Genomic DNA, 18,464 nt, shown 5'->3' on the forward strand with positions numbered 1-18,464 from the left:
AGGGCACATATCATATGCGTGAGCAACCTTCTGAAACCTAAAATGAAAAATGAGACACCCTACGGTCTCATGGACTTAATGGACACATGAAATAAGTAAGTTATGAAAGTTAAATCAATTGTGCCAAGACAGAATGTTACTTGCCTGATCTGATTAGAAAAAAAGTTGTGTGTGTGTGTGTGTGTGTGTGTGTGTGTGTGTGTGTGTGTGTGTGTGTGTGTGTGTGTGTGTGTGTGTGTGTGTGTGTGTGTGTGTGTGTGTGTGTGTGTGTGTGTGTGTGTGTGTGAAACGTGATTGAACAATGTAGACATAAAAACATACTCCGTCCTTTTGTTCATACAGGACATTATTCAAACTGTAAAGTGTTTACTTATATTTGTGAACAATCGCAATAAAACACAACATTGTGCTTTTGTCAAACTGTAAACTACAACTGTCACCCAACCAAAATCTCTTTTTTATTTTATACAGAAATAAATAATCTATCATTCAGATGAGAATAAAGTTAGTGTTAGTTCAAATTTTAAGGAAAACTCTGAAATATAGCACATTCATTTAAAATTCATTCAGGTTCAATTACCAAACATACAAATCTTAATGTAATTTAAAGCAAACAATACATTTAAAATATATGGGTTGTATGCCTATTTTTTTATATAAAAAGATATATATCCAAAAAGACAAGGCCTAAACTTTAACAAGGGTTAAACAATCACTGTAACAGACACAATCATACACACACACACACACACACACACACACACAAGTCAAATCACTTACATTTTAGATGCAATATTGACTTTTTTTCTGTTTCAGCAGCGAAAATAGTTAAACAAAGATCACAGCAGAACCATCACACATCTCACAGCATCGCGTTCTCATTACTGAATGATTCAGCATTTTGAACGAATCGGTTGACTCAAAGATTCAATGACCAATCAATCCATAAACATCTGTCTCATTCATGAATGACTCAGTCGTTCGAACGAATGAATCAATGACTCGCTCATTAAGACGGTCGCCTGGCAACACCTAATGACGGTTTAGTGTAATGTTTAAAAATATAATTCTTTCCAACGATTGTTAATTAACTCATATTTGAAACATAAGCTTTATCTATATATATACATACATATACACACATACACAAAAATAAAATAAAAACACATTTGAAACGTGTTTGCTTACTAAATTGTGAGCTGAACGAAAGTTGCAGCAAAGATCAGCAACAGGAGTCAAATTTCATTAATCACGAGAGTGAAGAGCTGACTGAAAAGATGATGACGGAATAGGCTATTTTATGTAAAAGCGCCTATTTAAGCGAATCTGTCATTGTACTCTTTTATTGTTGTGTTTTCCGTGAAAAATAGTAGACTATTGAACTCACAATTCAAGCAATCGGTCCCCGAAATTGCACTAATTTTAGTGACACTTAAAAAGTATGCGGCTGCACTGGCATTCATAACGGTGCGCGTCCATGGCGACGAGCGAGCAGAACAGAGCGAACGTTTAGTTAATTTCTACTTCCATAGGAATTCATTCGAGCGCTCTGCGAGCGTCACCATTATCAATGTCCGTGCGGACGTCCATATTATACTTTCGCTTTCAAGTTAGTGTTTTTAAACCCCCCAGCGGGAGGTTTACACAATTGGTTTACACAATCACACGTTGATTAACCGCTGGGAGATTATTCCCATAGTAACATCCCTAATATATAAATATATATAAATTCAATAGGCCTACCTGATTTTGAACACAAGAGGGCAGTATAGCACTATATATGATTTGGATTATTATTATTTTTGACTAAACAACCATTCTGGCTGTTTTTAAACTTAAAAATAATTCTTAAATTGAAAAAAATGAATAAAATGGGTTTAGTTCTAATATTTGTATAAGTTTATATAAAAATAAATGGTGTATAATTACATTTTAGAAAGATATGAGACATGCCCTGATTCTTTTTTTGACATTACTTGAATCCCTCGACCATAGCAAAACCGTTTGAGATATTCAATATCCGTTCACAATTTAGCATCTTCAATGTATTTTCATCATGTTGAAAAAGTTTGGCGTGAATAAAATAAACTACTTAGGAGGAGTAGCTAAAAACTCAGAATCTGAAATCCACATTCAAACCAAAATATCTGACTTCCTCTTGGTCTGAGCTAATTACGGTAAATTAGAAAGTTGTCCGGCTCGAAGAGTACAATATACATATCGAGTTTTGTTACTGTAGATAAAACTAACCCCCCCACTTTTGTCAAAAGCATTTTGAAAGTGACACACTTCCTGCTGCCAGTTGGTGGCGCTATAACTTTGACTCACAATAGTTACATCCATCTGATTGGCCTCTTACCACGAACACACTGCTGAAATTTCATCAAGATCAGTTAATGTATGCAGAAGTTATAACACTTCGTGTTTCTCTTTTCTCGCCATAAATTCGTTTCCTCGCCACGGCCAAACCGTTCGAGATATCAAAAATCCGTCCACAATTTAGCATCTTCAATGTGTTGACCTCAAGCTGACCGAGTTTGGCAGTAAACGGATGCAATCTCTAGGAGAAGTACTTCAAATTCCTGAGCAAGCGTTCTCCAAACAACCCATAATAGCCGACTTCCTGTTGGGCTGGCGTAAAACTTGACCGAGGGTAAGTTGTTCGGTCCGATGAGATCTATAAGTGTACTGAGTTTCATATTAATTCATGCAAGCGTGTTTGATCTATGGACCAAGTTTTGGGGACCCCATTCAAGGGGGCGCTGTTGAGCCCCCCTGCCACGCCCGGGTACCAGCTTCAGCCCGGCCCTGATGGCCGTGGGCTCTGACCTGTGTGCAAAGTTTCAAGAGTTTTCAAGCACGTTAAGGGCCCCAAAAGCCCCTGAAACCTTGAACACCATTAAAATAATAGTCAAATTCCCCAAACCCCCCACACACAGAGACAGAGGGAGAGGGAGGGAGAAAATTCTCCTGAAAATCACATTCAAACCAAAATATCTGACTTTGTGTTGTTCGGAGCTAATGACTGTCAATTAGAAAGTTGTCCGGCTCGAGGAGACGAATATACATACCGATTTTTGTTACTGTAGGTAAAACTAATACCCCATTTTTGACTAAAAGTGGCGCTACTGAGCCCCTCACCACGCCCGTTTCTGAAACTTTGCACGTGTCTACTAGCTAATAAATGTGATCTGTCTGTCGAGTTTCATGCAATTTTAAGCAATTTCAGGCATGCTAAGAGTCTCAAAAGCATCCAAAAAGAATATTAAAGTTTGATGCGTTGCCATGGCAACAGTATCTAAGACATCAATAATCCTTTCACAGGTCTACATCTGGCGAGTGTCTACATTATACACATAAAGTTTGAAGCAAATCGGGTAAAAATAAGAGGGTGATTTCAAAGCATTTTGAAAGTGACACACTTCCTGCTGCCAGTTGGTGGCGCTATAACTTTGACTCACAATAGTCACATCCATGTGATCGGTCTCTTACAGCGAACAGACTGCTGAAGTTTCATCGAGATCAGTCAATGTATGCAGAAGTTATAACACACTTCCTGTTTCTTGTTTCTCGCCATAAATTCGTTTCCTCGCCACGGCCAAAGCGTTCGAGATATCAAAAATCCCCTGGCAATTTTTCATCCTCAGTGTCTTGACTTCATGCTGACCGAGTTTCGTGCCGTGTGTTTGAATTCTCTAGGAGGAGTATTTCGAATTCCTGAGCATGGGTTTTCCAAACAACCCTAAATAGCAGACATCCTGTCGGGCTGGGGTAAAAAATCAGAGCATGAAGTATATATGAACCGATGAGATCTATAAGTGTACCGAGTTTCATATTATTCCATGCAAGCGTGTTTGATTTATGGACCAAGTTTTCGGAGCCCGTTCCAGGGGGCGCTGTCGAGCCCCCCTGCCACGCCCGGGTACCAGCTTCAGCCCGGCTCTGATGGCCGCGGGTTCTGACATGTGTGCAAAGTTTCAAGAGTTTTTGAGCACGTTAAGGGCCCCAAAAGTGCCCGAATAGTCGTAAAAATAATAATAAATATAGCTGCGAGCAGCGATTACGGGCCCAAGCCGGTGGCACCGCAACCCCGGTGCCTTTAGTTACCTAAAGGCACCAGGGTGGCGGTGCCGCCGGCTTGGGCCCTTCATCGCTGCTCGCAGCTATATTTATATATATATATATATATATAAAGCCGGTGGCACCGCCACCCTGGTGCCTTTAGGGTTATTGTGCACGACGTGACACAAAATATCTGCTTGCTATCTGCCGAACGGCTCTGGTAGTTTCGCTTCAGCACTGATGATGTTGTAGAAATAGTGCGCTCTGGTTGGTCTGGATTATTCGGGATTTTTTATTTTATACAGAAATAAATTCTTTATAATTCAGATGAGAATAAAGTTAGTGTTGATTAAGTCAAGTCAAGTCAAGTCACATTTATTTATATAGCGCTTTTCACAATACAGATTGCATCAAAGCAGCTTCACAGTGATAACATGAAAGTAGTACAACACAGTTCAATAATATTGTTGAATATTAAATATCCCCAACTAAGCAAGCCAAAAGCAAGGCGACAGTGGCAAGGAACCAAAACTCCATCAGATTGGATGGAGAAAAAAACCTTGGGAGAACCCAGGCTAGTCAGGGGCCAGTTCTCCTCTGGCTAACAATCATAGGGTTTTAAAGAAGCTTTACAGTAAGTGCATATCAGAGAGTACCTGGAAAAAATACATTTAGTTAATCATGTAATATTTAGGGGATAACATATCGCCGGCGTTGAGTCGTCTCTTCGCAGGCGTTGAGTCGTCTCTTCACAGGCGTTGGTCTTCTCATCACAGGCGTTGAGGCATCCGAAATCCCCGTGAGAGGCAGGATACCAAACTGGAGCCTACGAACGCCATTTTTCTCGGGACAAGCGTCCCGAGATAACAGCAGAAAGGCAGATGGGAAATAATTAGCATAGCTGATGTTCATAATGATTTCCATTACACGGGAGTAGGTGTTAGAAAACCATAATCTCACAACTCTCCGCAACCCAAACTCTCCGCAACCCAACCGCAACCATACGGACCGACCCGTTTGTCTATAAGGCTGTCGAGCCCCACTGGTGCGTTAAGCAGTTTCAGTGGCAAACGGTTCCGTATGGCATAGCAGAGGACTAAAAGGTAAGCATTATGTGAATGCTTGACTAAAGAGACACGTCTTTAGTCTAGTTTTAAACTGTGTCAGCGAGTCAGAGCATCGGACCGTATCGGGAAGGCTATTCCAGAGTTTTGGAGCTAAATGCGAGAATGCCCTCCCTCCTTTCGTGGACTTCGATATCCTAGGAATGACCAGAAGCCTTGAATTTAGTGATCTTAGAGAACGCGGTGGATTGTAGGGCGAAAGAAGGTCCGTTAAGTACATAGGAGCTAAACCATTAAGGGCTTTATAGGTCAGTAGTAGTACTTTGTAATTGATACGGAACTTAATAGGTAACCAGTGCAGAGATGATAAAATCGGTGTTATATGATCATATTTTCTTGATCTAGTAAGAACTCTAGCGGCTGCATTTTGCACTAACTGTAGCTTGTTTATTGAGGATGCAGGACAACCAGCTAATAAAGCATTACAGTAATCTAGTCTCGAGGTCATGAATGCATGAACTAACTTTTCTGCATCAGAAACAGATAGCATGTTACGTAATTTAGCAATGTTTCTAAGGTGGAAAAAGGCTGTTCTTGTAACAGATGAAATATGATTTTCGAAAGACAAGTTGCGGTCTAGTATAACACCCAGGTCTTTTACTGTAGTGGAAAAAGTAACAGGGCATCCTTCTATATTAAAGTCGTATTGTAAGAGGTTTTGTGTGTAGTTTTTTGGACCAATAAGTAATACCTCCGTTTTATCTGAATTTAATAGCAGGAAATTACGCGTCATCCAGCATTTTATATCTTTGAGACATTCTGTCAATTTAGATGAGGTAATGTTTTCATCTGGTCGTGATGAAATATATAATTGAGTGTCGTCAGCATAACAGTGGAAATTAATTCCATGTTTTCTTATAATATTACCAAGTGGCAGCATATATATTGAGAATAGCAGAGGGCCTAGCACCGATCCTTGCGGTACTCCGTAGTCTACTGACGTTAACTTTGATTTTCCCCCGTGTAAAGAGACAAAATGATAACGGTCAGATAAGTACGATCTAAACCAGCTTAATGCCTGTCCCTGAACACCAGTGTAGTTTTGTAGTCGATCCAAGAGTATTTTATGATCTATAGTGTCGAACGCGGCGCTAAGATCAAGTAGGACTAGTATTGAGATACAGCCTTGGTCAGAAGCTAAGAGTAGATCATTTGTAATTTTAACTAGCGCAGTTTCTGTACTATGATGCGGTCTGAATCCTGACTGGAATTTTTCATAGATATCATTTTCTTGCAAAAAAGAGCACAGTTGAGCGGATACAACTTTTTCTAGTATTTTGGACATAAATGGAAGATTTGAAATGGGTCTGTAATTTGCTAGGTTATTTGGATCTAGTTGCGGTTTCTTAATGAGAGGTTTTATTACTGCCAACTTGAATATTCTTGGAACATGACCTAAGAATAAAGACGAGTTAATAATATTAAGAAGAGGCTCTTCCACTACAGGTAACACTTCTTTCAGTAGTTTAGTGGGTATTGGATCTAATGAGCATGTTGTTGGTTTAGATGCAATAATAAGTTTATTTAGCTCTTCCTGTCCTATCGTTGCAAAGCGGTGTAGTTGTTCTTGAGGGACGATAATTGAGGCTGAATCATAAGAGACCATAGAGGATTGTACATTTATAATTGTGTTTCGAATGCTTTCTATTTTCTCATTGAAATAATTCATAAAATCATTACTACTAAACTGTAACGGTATATTTTGCTCTGGTGATGTCTGTTTATTTGTTAGTCTAGCCACGGTGTTAAATAAGAACCTTGGATTATTTTGGTTATTTTCTATTAGTTTGCGGAGGTGCTCAGCCCTGGCTGTTTTTAGAGCCTTTTTATAACGTGACATACTGTCTTTCCACGCGATTCTAAAGACCTCTAAATTAGTTTGTTTCCATTTACGCTCTAGGTTACGAGTTTCTCTCTTGATATCATGCGTAACACTGTTGTACCATGGTGCTTTAGTTTTCTCTTTAACCTTTTTTAATCTAATTGGTGCAACAATATCTAATGTACTAGTGAAAATGGTGCTCAAACTGCTAGTCATTTCCTCTAGTTCATCTGTTTGTTTGGGTTCACTGAGCAGCTGAGATAGATCAGGTAAGCTATTTGAGAATCTATCTATAGTGGTTGGAAGGATTGTTCTGCCTGGTCTATAACGTGGCGCAACATGACATATTTCAGCAGTACGTATTATGCACGTTACCATGTAATGATCAGTGACATCATCACTTTGCGGTATAATATCTATATCAGTTGGATTGGTTCCATATGATATAATTAAATCTAGTGTATGATTTAGACGATGAGTGGGACCACGGACGTTTTGCTTGACCCCAAAGGAGTTTAATAAATCTGTAAACGCAGCCCCTAAGGCATCATTTTTGTTGTCTACGTGTATGTTAAAATCTCCAACAATTATTGCTTTATCGACATTAACCAATAGATCCGAGAGAAAGTCTGCAAACTCTTTTAGAAATTCAGCATATGGCCCTGGAGGTCTATATACAGTAGCCAAGGCTAGAGATAATATGGATTTCTTTCTTACATCTAAGAGCGTAACATTTAGCATAAGTACTTCAAACGAATTAAATCTGTGACCTGTTTTCTGAGAAATATTAAGAATATCTTTATAGATTGTTGCAACACCGCCGCCACGACCAGTCAGACGGGGCTCATGCTTATAACAGTATCTTGGCGGAGTAGACTCATTTAGACCGAAATACTCATTTGGTTTAAGCCAGGTTTCAGTAAGGCAAAGTATATCGAAATTATTATCTGTGACCATTTCATTTACAATAACCGCTTTAGGTGTGAGCGATCTAATGTTTAGAAGACCTAGCTTTAGAAATTCTTTTTGTTCACTGATATTTAGATTTTCTGGTTTAATTACAATAAGATTTTTGCTAGATCCTGCACTAGATTTATTGTTTGGCTTCACTAAACGAGGAATAGACACAGTTTCTATATAATGTTCTTCACTACGTATATCAATTAAGTTTGGACAGCAAAGACTGTGATTTGGATTTTGACTTATTAGTCATCTGGTGCGTAACGTCTTGGAGATATTATCCGACAGAACAGCCGCTCCGGCTCTGCTGGGGTGCAGGCCATCAGCACGGTACAGCCTGGGTCGCTCCCAAAACAGATTCCAATTATTTACAAAGAGCAGTTTCTGTTCATTACACAGTGACATTAACCATTCATTTAGTGCAAATAGTCTACTGAACCTTTCTTGTCCTAGTCGGTACGTGGGAAGCGGTCCAGACACGATGATCGTTGCCTCAGGCGCTGTGTTGCGTACGGTCTCGATCAGGCTCATGTAGTCCTTCTTCAGAACCTCCGTCTGCCGCAGCCTGACGTCGCTCCCTCCCGCATGCAGCACCACAGCTCCGACGCGCTCGTCCCCGGTCAGGATTTCGGGAACCTGTGCAGCGATATCAAGAACACGAGCACCAGGAAAGCAGTGAGAGCGCACCTTACCTTTACCTGAGGTAGCACGGACATGGCGGACCATGGACGTGCCGATGATCACGGCGTCGTCGCGTTTCGACTCGCGAAGAGGGGAGAAGCGGTTCCGAGTGGAGATCTCGAAGACCGGGAGGGGCGGAGGAGTAGCTCTGGTCCTGGCTCGCGTCTTCCGCTGCGTGATCCATGGTCCATTGTGTTGTGTCGGTGCCGGAGTAAATGAAGCCCGAGATGATCGCGTCCTTCTGGACAGAGAAACACACGGAGTAGACGAACTCGGAGTTAAAGAGTTACTAACCACTAACTTGTGAGCATCGGCGCGTGCTGCTTCAAGTGCTGATCGCCGATCCAACAGCTCGGCTTGCTTTTCCAGCAGACCACGGATCTGTTTCTCCACGGATTCCAGCTCCAGATTCACCGAGAATAGCTCGAAAGTGTCCTCACCTGCACTCAGAGGTAAAGTTAGACACGCATCCGATATGTTCGCCATTATAACAAATGAGCTGTAAATTAGCAGTGATACTACAACTATCAGTACTAATTTAGGACTGCAATGTCAAATATAACTCGTGTCCTTTCAGTGAAAGGATGTAATATTAGACGGCCGAGGCCACGCGTGAAATGTTAGCGGGCTAAAGGCTAGTAGCCGAGAATCGAAAGGTTGGATATAAGTAGCGATATCAAAGCAATCTAATTGTTTTTTATAAGGAATAGTTTCGTGGATAAGTTCACATGATATAAAAATAAAAAGTGCTTGCTTATAAATGCCTGGTAAAGCAATAAAACAAGGATTAATGAAGTAATTCGCCGGAGCAACGGAGTAAGCGTCTGCCCTAAGTTTAGCCCTGAAACATGTCAGATTATTTCCATACGTCGGACCTTCAAGTTGCCCTACCAACTTGATTAAAATGAAGGAAAACAAATATATTGATCTGAAATATAGCACATTAATTTAAAATTTATTTAGGTTCAATTACCAAACATACAATCTTAATTTAATTTAAAGCAAACAATACATTTAAAATATATGGGTTGTATGCACATTTTTTTTAATAAAAAAAATATATATCCAAAAAGACAAGGCCTTAAAGGGTTAAACTCTTGTCACTGTAACAGACACATCTCTCTCTCTCACACACACACACACACACACACACGTCAAGTCACTTACATTTTTAGATGCAATATTGAATAAGCAGAAAAATCGGATTTTCTGCTCTGAAAATATAAATAAGCAAAAAAATTTAATAAGCACTTTGAATATTCTAAACAGAATAAGCACTAGTCGCTAATGAATAAGTACTAGTACTTAATGGAATAGATACTAGTATCTAAAAAATGAGTACTAGTAGCATGAAAATAGAGACTAGTAGGTTAAAATGATTAAATGTTAAAACGGCTTGCCATATTGGCTCAGAGAGAGAGAAAGAGAAAATGACCTTTTAGATACTAGTACCTATTAATAGATACTAGTATTTATTCAATAAATACTAGTACTAAGTCATTAGATACTAGTACCTATTAAATAGATACCAGTACTTATTCATTAGCTACTAATACGTATTCAAAAGAATATCTAAAGAATAAGCACTAGTATCTAAAGAATAGGCACTAGTACTAAAGAATAAGCACTAGTCGCTAATGAATAAGTACCAGTACTTAATGGAATAGATACTAGTATCTAAAAATAAGTACTAGTAGCATGAAAATAGAGACTAGTAGGTTAAAATGATTAATATAAAAAGATATATATCCAAAAAGACAAGGCCTAAACTTTAACAAGGGTTAAACAATCACTGTAACAGACACAATCATACACACACACACACACACACACACACAAGTCAAATCACTTACATTTTAGATGCAATATTGACTTTTTTTTCTGTTTCAGCAGCGAAAATAGTTAAACAAAGATCACAGCAGAACCATCGAGCATCTCACAGCAACGCGTTCTCATTACTGAATGATTCAGCATTTTGAACGAATCGGTTGACTCAAAGATTCAATGACCAATCAATCCATAAACATCTGTCTCATTCATGAATGACTCAGTCGTTCGAACGAATGAATCAATGACTCGCTCATTAAGACGGTCGCCTGGCGACACCTAATGACGGTTTAGTGTAATGTTTAAAAATATAATTCTTTCCAACGATTGTTAATTAACTCATATTTGAAACATAAGCTTTATCTATATATATACATACATATACACACATACACAAAAATAAAATAAAAACACATTTGAAACGTGTTTGCTTACTAAATTGTGAGCTGAACGAAAGTTGCAGCAAAGATCAGCAACAGGAGTCAAATTTCATTAATCACGAGAGTGAAGAGCTGACTGAAAAGATGATGACGGAATAGGCTATTTTATGTAAAAGCGCCTATTTAAGCGAATCTGTCATTGTACTCTTTTATTGTTGTGTTTTCCGTGAAAAATAATAGACAATTGAACTCACAATTCAAGCAATCGGTCCCCGAAATTGCACTAATTTTAGTGACACTTAAAAAGTATGCGGCTGCACTGGCATTCATAACGGTGCGCGTCCATGGCGACGAGCGAGGAGAACAGAGCGAACGTTTAGTTAATTTCTACTTCCATAGGAATTCATTCGAGCACTCTGCGAGCGTCACCATTATCAATGTCCGTGCGGACGTCCATGTTATACTTTCGCTTTCAAGTTAGTGTTTTTAAACCCCCCAGCGGGAGGTTTACACAATTGGTTTACACAATCACACGTTGATTAACCGCTGGGAGATTATTCCCATAGTAACATCCCTAATATATAAATATATATAAATTCAATAGGCCTACCTGATTTTGAACACAAGAGGGCAGTATAGCACTATATATGATTTGGATTATTATTATTTTTGACTAAACAACCATTCTGGCTGTTTTTAAACTTAAAAATCATTCTTAAATTGAAAAAAATGAATAAAATGGGTTTAGTTCTAATATTTGTATAAGTTTATATAAAAATAAATGGTGTATAATTACATTTTAGAAAGATATGAGACATGCCCTGATTCTTTTTTTGACATTACTTGAATCCCTCGACCATAGCAAAACCGTTTGAGATATTCAATATCCGTTCACAATTTAGCATCTTCAATGTATTTTCATCATGTTGAAAAAGTTTGGCGTGAATAAAATAAACTACTTAGGAGGAGTAGCTAAAAACTCAGAATCTGAAATCCACATTCAAACCAAAATATCTGACTTCCTCTTGGTCTGAGCTAATTACGGTAAATTAGAAAGTTGTCCGGCTCGAAGAGTACAATATACATATCGAGTTTTGTTACTGTAGATAAAACTAACCCCCCCACTTTTGTCAAAAGCATTTTGAAAGTGACACACTTCCTGCTGCCAGTTGGTGGCGCTATAACTTTGACTCACAATAGTTACATCCATCTGATTGGCCTCTTACCACGAACACACTGCTGAAATTTCATCAAGATCAGTTAATGTATGCAGAAGTTATAACACTTCGTGTTTCTCTTTTCTCGCCATAAATTCGTTTCCTCGCCACGGCCAAACCGTTCGAGATATCAAAAATCCGTCCGCAATTTAGCATCTTCAATGTGTTGACCTCAAGCTGACCGAGTTTGGCAGTAAACGGATGCAATCTCTAGGAGAAGTACTTCAAATTCCTGAGCAAGCGTTCTCCAAACAACCCATAATAGCCGACTTCCTGTTGGGCTGGCGTAAAACTTGACCGAGGGTAAGTTGTTCGGTCCGATGAGATCTATAAGTGTACTGAGTTTCATATTAATTCATGCAAGCGTGTTTGATCTATGGACCAAGTTTTGGGGACCCCATTCAAGGGGGCGCTGTTGAGCCCCCCTGCCACGCCCGGGTACCAGCTTCAGCCCGGCCCTGATGGCCGTGGGCTCTGACCTGTGTGCAAAGTTTCAAGAGTTTTCAAGCACGTTAAGGGCCCCAAAAGCCCCTGAAACCTTGAACACCATTAAAATAATAGTCAAATTCCCCAAACCCCCCACACACAGAGACAGAGGGAGAGGGAGGGAGAAAATTCTCCTGAAAATCACATTCAAACCAAAATATCTGACTTTGTGTTGTTCGGAGCTAATGACTGTCAATTAGAAAGTTGTCCGGCTCGAGGAGACGAATATACATACCGATTTTTGTTACTGTAGGTAAAACTAATACCCCATTTTTGACTAAAGGTGGCGCTACTGAGCCCCTCACCACGCCCGTTTCTGAAACTTTGCACGTGTCTACTAGCTAATAAATGTGATCTGTCTGTCGAGTTTCATGCAATTTTAAGCAATTTCAGGCATGCTAAGAGTCTCAAAAGCATCCAAAAAGAATATTAAAGTTTGATGCGTTGCCATGGCAACAGTATCTAAGACATCAATAATCCTTTCACAGGTCTACATCTGGCGAGTGTCTACATTATACACATAAAGTTTGAAGCAAATCCGGTAAAAATAAGAGGGTGATTTCAAAGCATTTTGAAAGTGACACACTTCCTGCTGCCAGTTGGTGGCGCTATAACTTTGACTCACAATAGTCACATCCATGTGATCGGTCTCTTACAGCGAACAGACTGCTGAAGTTTCATCGAGATCAGTCAATGTATGCAGAAGTTATAACACACTTCCTGTTTCTTGTTTCTCGCCATAAATTCGTTTCCTCGCCACGGCCAAAGCGTTCGAGATATCAAAAATCCCCTGGCAATTTTTCATCCTCAGTGTCTTGACTTCATGCTGACCGAGTTTCGTGCCGTGTGTTTGAATTCTCTAGGAGGAGTATTTCGAATTCCTGAGCATGGGTTTTCCAAACAACCCTAAATAGCAGACATCCTGTCGGGCTGGGGTAAAAAATCAGAGCATGAAGTATATATGAACCGATGAGATCTATAAGTGTACCGAGTTTCATATTATTCCATGCAAGCGTGTTTGATTTATGGACCAAGTTTTCGGAGCCCGTTCCAGGGGGCGCTGTCGAGCCCCCCTGCCACGCCCGGGTACCAGCTTCAGCCCGGCTCTGATGGCCGCGGGTTCTGACATGTGTGCAAAGTTTCAAGAGTTTTTGAGCACGTTAAGGCCCCCAAAAGTGCCCGAATAGTCGTAAAAATAATAATAATAATAATAATCCTAAGGAAAACAATAGGGCCTTCGCCTTTTCAAGGCTTGGGCCCTAATAATAATAATCCTAAGGAAAACAATAGGGCCTTCGCCTTTTCAAGGCTTGGGCCCTAAATATATATATATATAAAGGCACCGGGGTGGCGGTGCCACCGGCTTGTTTATATATATATATATATATATATATATATATATATATATATATGAATATAGCTGCGAGCAGCGATTACGGGCCCAAGCCGGTGGCACCGCAACCCCGGTGCCTTTAGTTACCTAAAGGCACCGGAGTGGCGGTGCCGCCGGCTTTGGCCCTTCATCGCTGCTCGCAGCTATATTCATATATATATATATATATATATATATATATATATATATATAAACAAGCCGGTGGCACCGCCACCCCGGTGCCTTTATATATATATATATATATGTCTACATTGTTCAATCACGCCTCACACACACACACACACTTTTGCAGAGCCCACACCAATGCAAGCTCTATAGCACACATCTTCTCAAAGGTCAAAGCGGAGTTACGATATTGCCCGTCATGCACAGTAACCCTAAAGGCACCGGGGTGGCGGTGCCACCGGCTTGTTTATATATATATATATCGTATTATTCTAACATGTAAAAAACTATTAACTTTTGTTAATATTCAACCATTTCACAACTAACTTTTTTCCATAGATCAAACACAACATAATTATATGGTGGACTGAAACAAAAATTATTAATTAAATAAAATTATTGTTTTCCTCTGAAATAGCAAAAGCATCACACACTAGCTGTACCTGCTCTAAATAAAAAATAGTAATTCAATAAAAATACAAAATCGAACTAAATAAAATAAATTATTACAAAAACAAAATCAAACCAAAGAAAATATATCTTCGAAAAAAAAAGCGAGTGTCATGAGGAAAGGCGCCTCAGGAATCGTCAGGATTAACTCCATGTGTAAGGAATTTTGATTGATTTTATTTGTCACTTGAAAATTATTGTTAAATGTGTGCCTGCATAACTTTAATAAGATTTATTTTCTTTGATTTGATTTTGTTTTATATAATTTATTTATTTCGATTTTGTATTTTTATTTAAATACTATTATTTATTTAGAGCAGGTACAGCTAAGTGTGCGATGCTTTTGCTATTTCAGAGGGAAAAAAACACATTTTATTTCAAAAAGGCTTTTCAATTAAATAAAATGTTCAAGCTTTGTTTTCGTTTTATTATTTTGTTTGTTTTAAGCTTTGTTTAATTTATATTGTTAATCATCTGACACAAAACAAATGCATAAAGTATCATTTTAACTTTTAAAAAACTATTAACATTTGTTAATAGTACATTGCCTGTCTTTTGTTAATAGGACAAAACATAGTTATTATATTTTATAATATTTTATAAATATATAAAATAAACATTTGTAATGAAATCGTTCAAAAAAATGATATTAGCATTGTTTTAAACTTTGAAATAGAAGTAGCGCAATGCCTGGCCACTCCCGCGCCGCCTCCTTTTCACAATCCGAGGGAACCGTCTCCGGAATATTAACCTCACTCCTAGAAGTCCAATTCTCATTATTCATGCCTCTTACCTGGGATTGATTGCACACACACACACACACACACACACACACACGCACGCACGCACGCACTCACACGCACACACACACACACACACACACACACGTGTCAAGTCACTTACATTTTAGATGCAATATTGACTGTTCTTCTGTTTCAGCAGCGAAAATAGTTAAACAAAGATCACAGCAGAACCATTGCATCTCACAGCAACGTGTTTTCTCATTACTGAATGATTCAGCATTTTGAACAAATTGGTTGACTCAAAGATTCAATGACCAATCCATAAACATCTGTCTCATTCATGAATGACTCAGTCGTTCAAACGAATCGTTTGAACGAATGAATCAATGACCCGCTCATTAAGACGGTCGCCTGGCGACACCTAGTGACGGTTTAGTGTTATTTGATTATACACTCAAAATATTCCACAACAAATCCTTTAAATTTAATGATATTCAGAACAGAACACGAATAAAAAAATAACTATAATAAAGCCAAAACGAAATAATTTAAAACAAAAGTAAAAGTAAGTGGTGTTAGGCTCACGTAAATCTCTCTTTAGAATCTAAATGTTGCAACATTTGCGATGTATTTGGATGCTAAACTATTCTTTATTACAGGCTTTGTACTTCACTCACGTTCCAATATCGACGGAAAAAATCATCCTCTTCACTTGTGCAAAAATGTGCTTGGAAAAATCACAGTGGAGCGGTGCTTACTGTGAATGATACAAATTGTACTACTGACTATTTCAACATAGCAGTGTAATTTGTATATGTTAGGTTGAATGTTTTATTATTGTGTGTGTGTGTGTGTGTGTGTTTGTGTGTGTGTGTGTGTGTGTGTGTGTGTGTCAGTGTGTGTGTGGGGGTCTGGGTGGCTCAGCGCGATTGAACAGTGAAACATACTCCGTCATTTTCTTCATACAGGACATCATTCAAACGTCAAAGTGTTTACTTATATTTGTGTACACTCGCAATAAAACACAACATTGTGTTTTTGTTAAATAAATTAAAGTAATACGTCCCCCGAAATGGCGCTAATTTTAAAATGAAACTAAAATGCTCACGGCTGCACGGGCATTCATAACTCTGCGCGCCCACGGTGAGGGACGAGCAGAACAGAGCGAACGTTGTTTAGTTCATTCCTACTTCCATAGGAATTAATTGAAAAAGCTCACTCTACTCTGCACCATTATTAATGAATTGTGCAGACGTCCTTATTTTACTTTCGCTTTTTACCTGATTTTGAACACAAGAGGGCAGTATAACACTATGTATGATTTGGAAAAAAAAATGTTTTGACTAAACAACCATTCTGGCTGTTTTTAAACTTAAACATTATTCTCTAATTGCTCTCACCATGCCCGTTTCTGAAACTCTGCACATGTCTACTGTCTAATAAATGTGATGTGTCTGTCGGGTTTCATGCAATTTCAAGTATGTTAAGAGTCTCAAAAGCATCAACAAAGAATAATAAAGTTTGATGCGTTGCCACGGCAACAGTATCTAAGATATCAATAATCCTTTCTCAGGTCTACATCTGCCGTGTGTCTACATTATACACATAAAGTTTGAAGCAAATTGGGTAAAAATAAGAGGGTGATTTCAAAGCCTTTAGGAAGTGACACACTTCCTGCTGCCAGTTGGTGGCACTATAACTTTGACTCACAATAGTCACATCCATGTGATCGGACTCTTACAGCGAACACACTGCTGAAGTTTCATCAAGATCAGTTAATGTATGCAGAAGTTATAACACACTTCCTGTTTCCTTTATTCGCCATAAATTCGTTTCCTCGCCACGGCCAAACCGTTCGAGATATCAAAAATCCCCTGGCAACTTTTCATCCTCAATGTCTTGACTTCATGCTGACCGAGTTTCGTGGCGATTGGTTGAATTCTCTAGGAGGAGTATATCGAATTCCAGGGGCATACGCTTCCAAACAAACCATAATAGCCGACTTCCTGTTGGGCTGGGGTAAAAAGTAAAAGTACAAAGGATATATGAATCGATGAGATCTATATGTGTACCGAGTTTCATATTATTACATTCAAGCGTGTTTGATTTATGGACCAAGTTTTCGGACCCCGTTCCAGGGGGCACTGTCGAGCCCCCCTGCCACGCCCGGGTACCAGCTTCAGCCCGGCCCTGATGGCCACGGGTTCTGACCCGTGTGCAAAGTTTCAAGAGTTTTTGAGCACGTTAATGGCCCCTAAAGTGCGCTGAGAGTCTCAAAAGTATCCAAAAAGAATATTAAAGTTTGATGCGTTGTCACGGCAACAGCATCTAAGATATCAACAATCCTTTCACAGGTCTAAATCTAGCGTGTGTCTACATTATACACATCAAGTTTGAAGCAAATCGGGTAAAGCCTGTTTGATTTATGGACCAAGTTTTCGGACCCCATTCCAGGGGGCGCTGTCGAGCCCCCCTGCCACGCCCGGGTACCAGCTTCAGCCCGGCCCTGATGGCCGCGGTTTCTGACCCGTGTGCAAAGTTTCAAGAGTTTTTGAGCATGTTAAGGGCCCCAAAAGTGCGCTAAGAATCTCAAAAGTATCCAAAAAGAATATTAAAGTTTGATGCGTTGTCACGGCAACAGCATCTAAGATATCAACAATCCTTTCACAGGTCTACATCTGGCTTGTGTCTACATTATACACATCAAGTTTGAAGCAAATAGGGTAAAGCGTGTTGGATATATGGACCAAATTGTCTGACCCGTTCAAGGGGGCGCTGTCGAGCCCCCCTGCCACGCCCGGGTACCAGCTTCAGCCTGGCCCTGATGGCCGCGGGTTTTGTCCCGTGTGCAAAGTTTCAAGAGTTTTCGAGCACGTTAAGAACCCCAAAAGTGCCCGAAAGCATAAAAAAGCATGAAAAAGCTTAAAAAAAGGAATATTAATGTTTGATGCATTGCCATGGCAACAGTATCTAAGATATCAATAATCCTTTCACAGGTCTACATCTGGCGTGTGTCTACATTATGCACATGAAGTTTGAAGCAAATCGGGTAAAAATAAGAGGGTGATTTAAAAGCATTTTGAAAGTGACACACTTCCTGCTGCCAGTTGGTGGCGCTATAACTTTGACTCACAATAGTCACATCCATGTGATC

At 39.3% G+C, this 18,464-nt stretch overlaps 1 protein-coding gene across 1 annotated transcript in view; it reads right to left on the reverse strand.

The window, feature by feature from the left end:
* Nucleotides 1–4,764: 4,764 nt before the first annotated feature.
* LOC130075656 (RNA-directed DNA polymerase from mobile element jockey) overlaps nucleotides 4,765–18,464 on the reverse strand; it is a 107,366-nt gene continuing 93,666 nt past the window's right edge. The window contains exons 2-3 of the mRNA XM_056240399.1: nucleotides 8,951–9,089; nucleotides 4,765–8,215 (exon numbers count right to left, since the gene is read on the reverse strand). Of these exons, the coding sequence (XP_056096374.1) occupies nucleotides 5,173–8,215; nucleotides 8,951–9,089 (3,182 nt within the window). The 3' untranslated portion in view covers nucleotides 4,765–5,172. The remainder of the gene's footprint in view (nucleotides 8,216–8,950; nucleotides 9,090–18,464) is intronic.

Source organism: Rhinichthys klamathensis, unplaced genomic scaffold (assembly GCF_029890125.1).
Source record: "Rhinichthys klamathensis goyatoka isolate OS25496 unplaced genomic scaffold, OSU_Roscu_1.1 h1tg000595l_1, whole genome shotgun sequence".
NCBI lineage: Eukaryota > Metazoa > Chordata > Actinopteri > Cypriniformes > Leuciscidae > Rhinichthys > Rhinichthys klamathensis.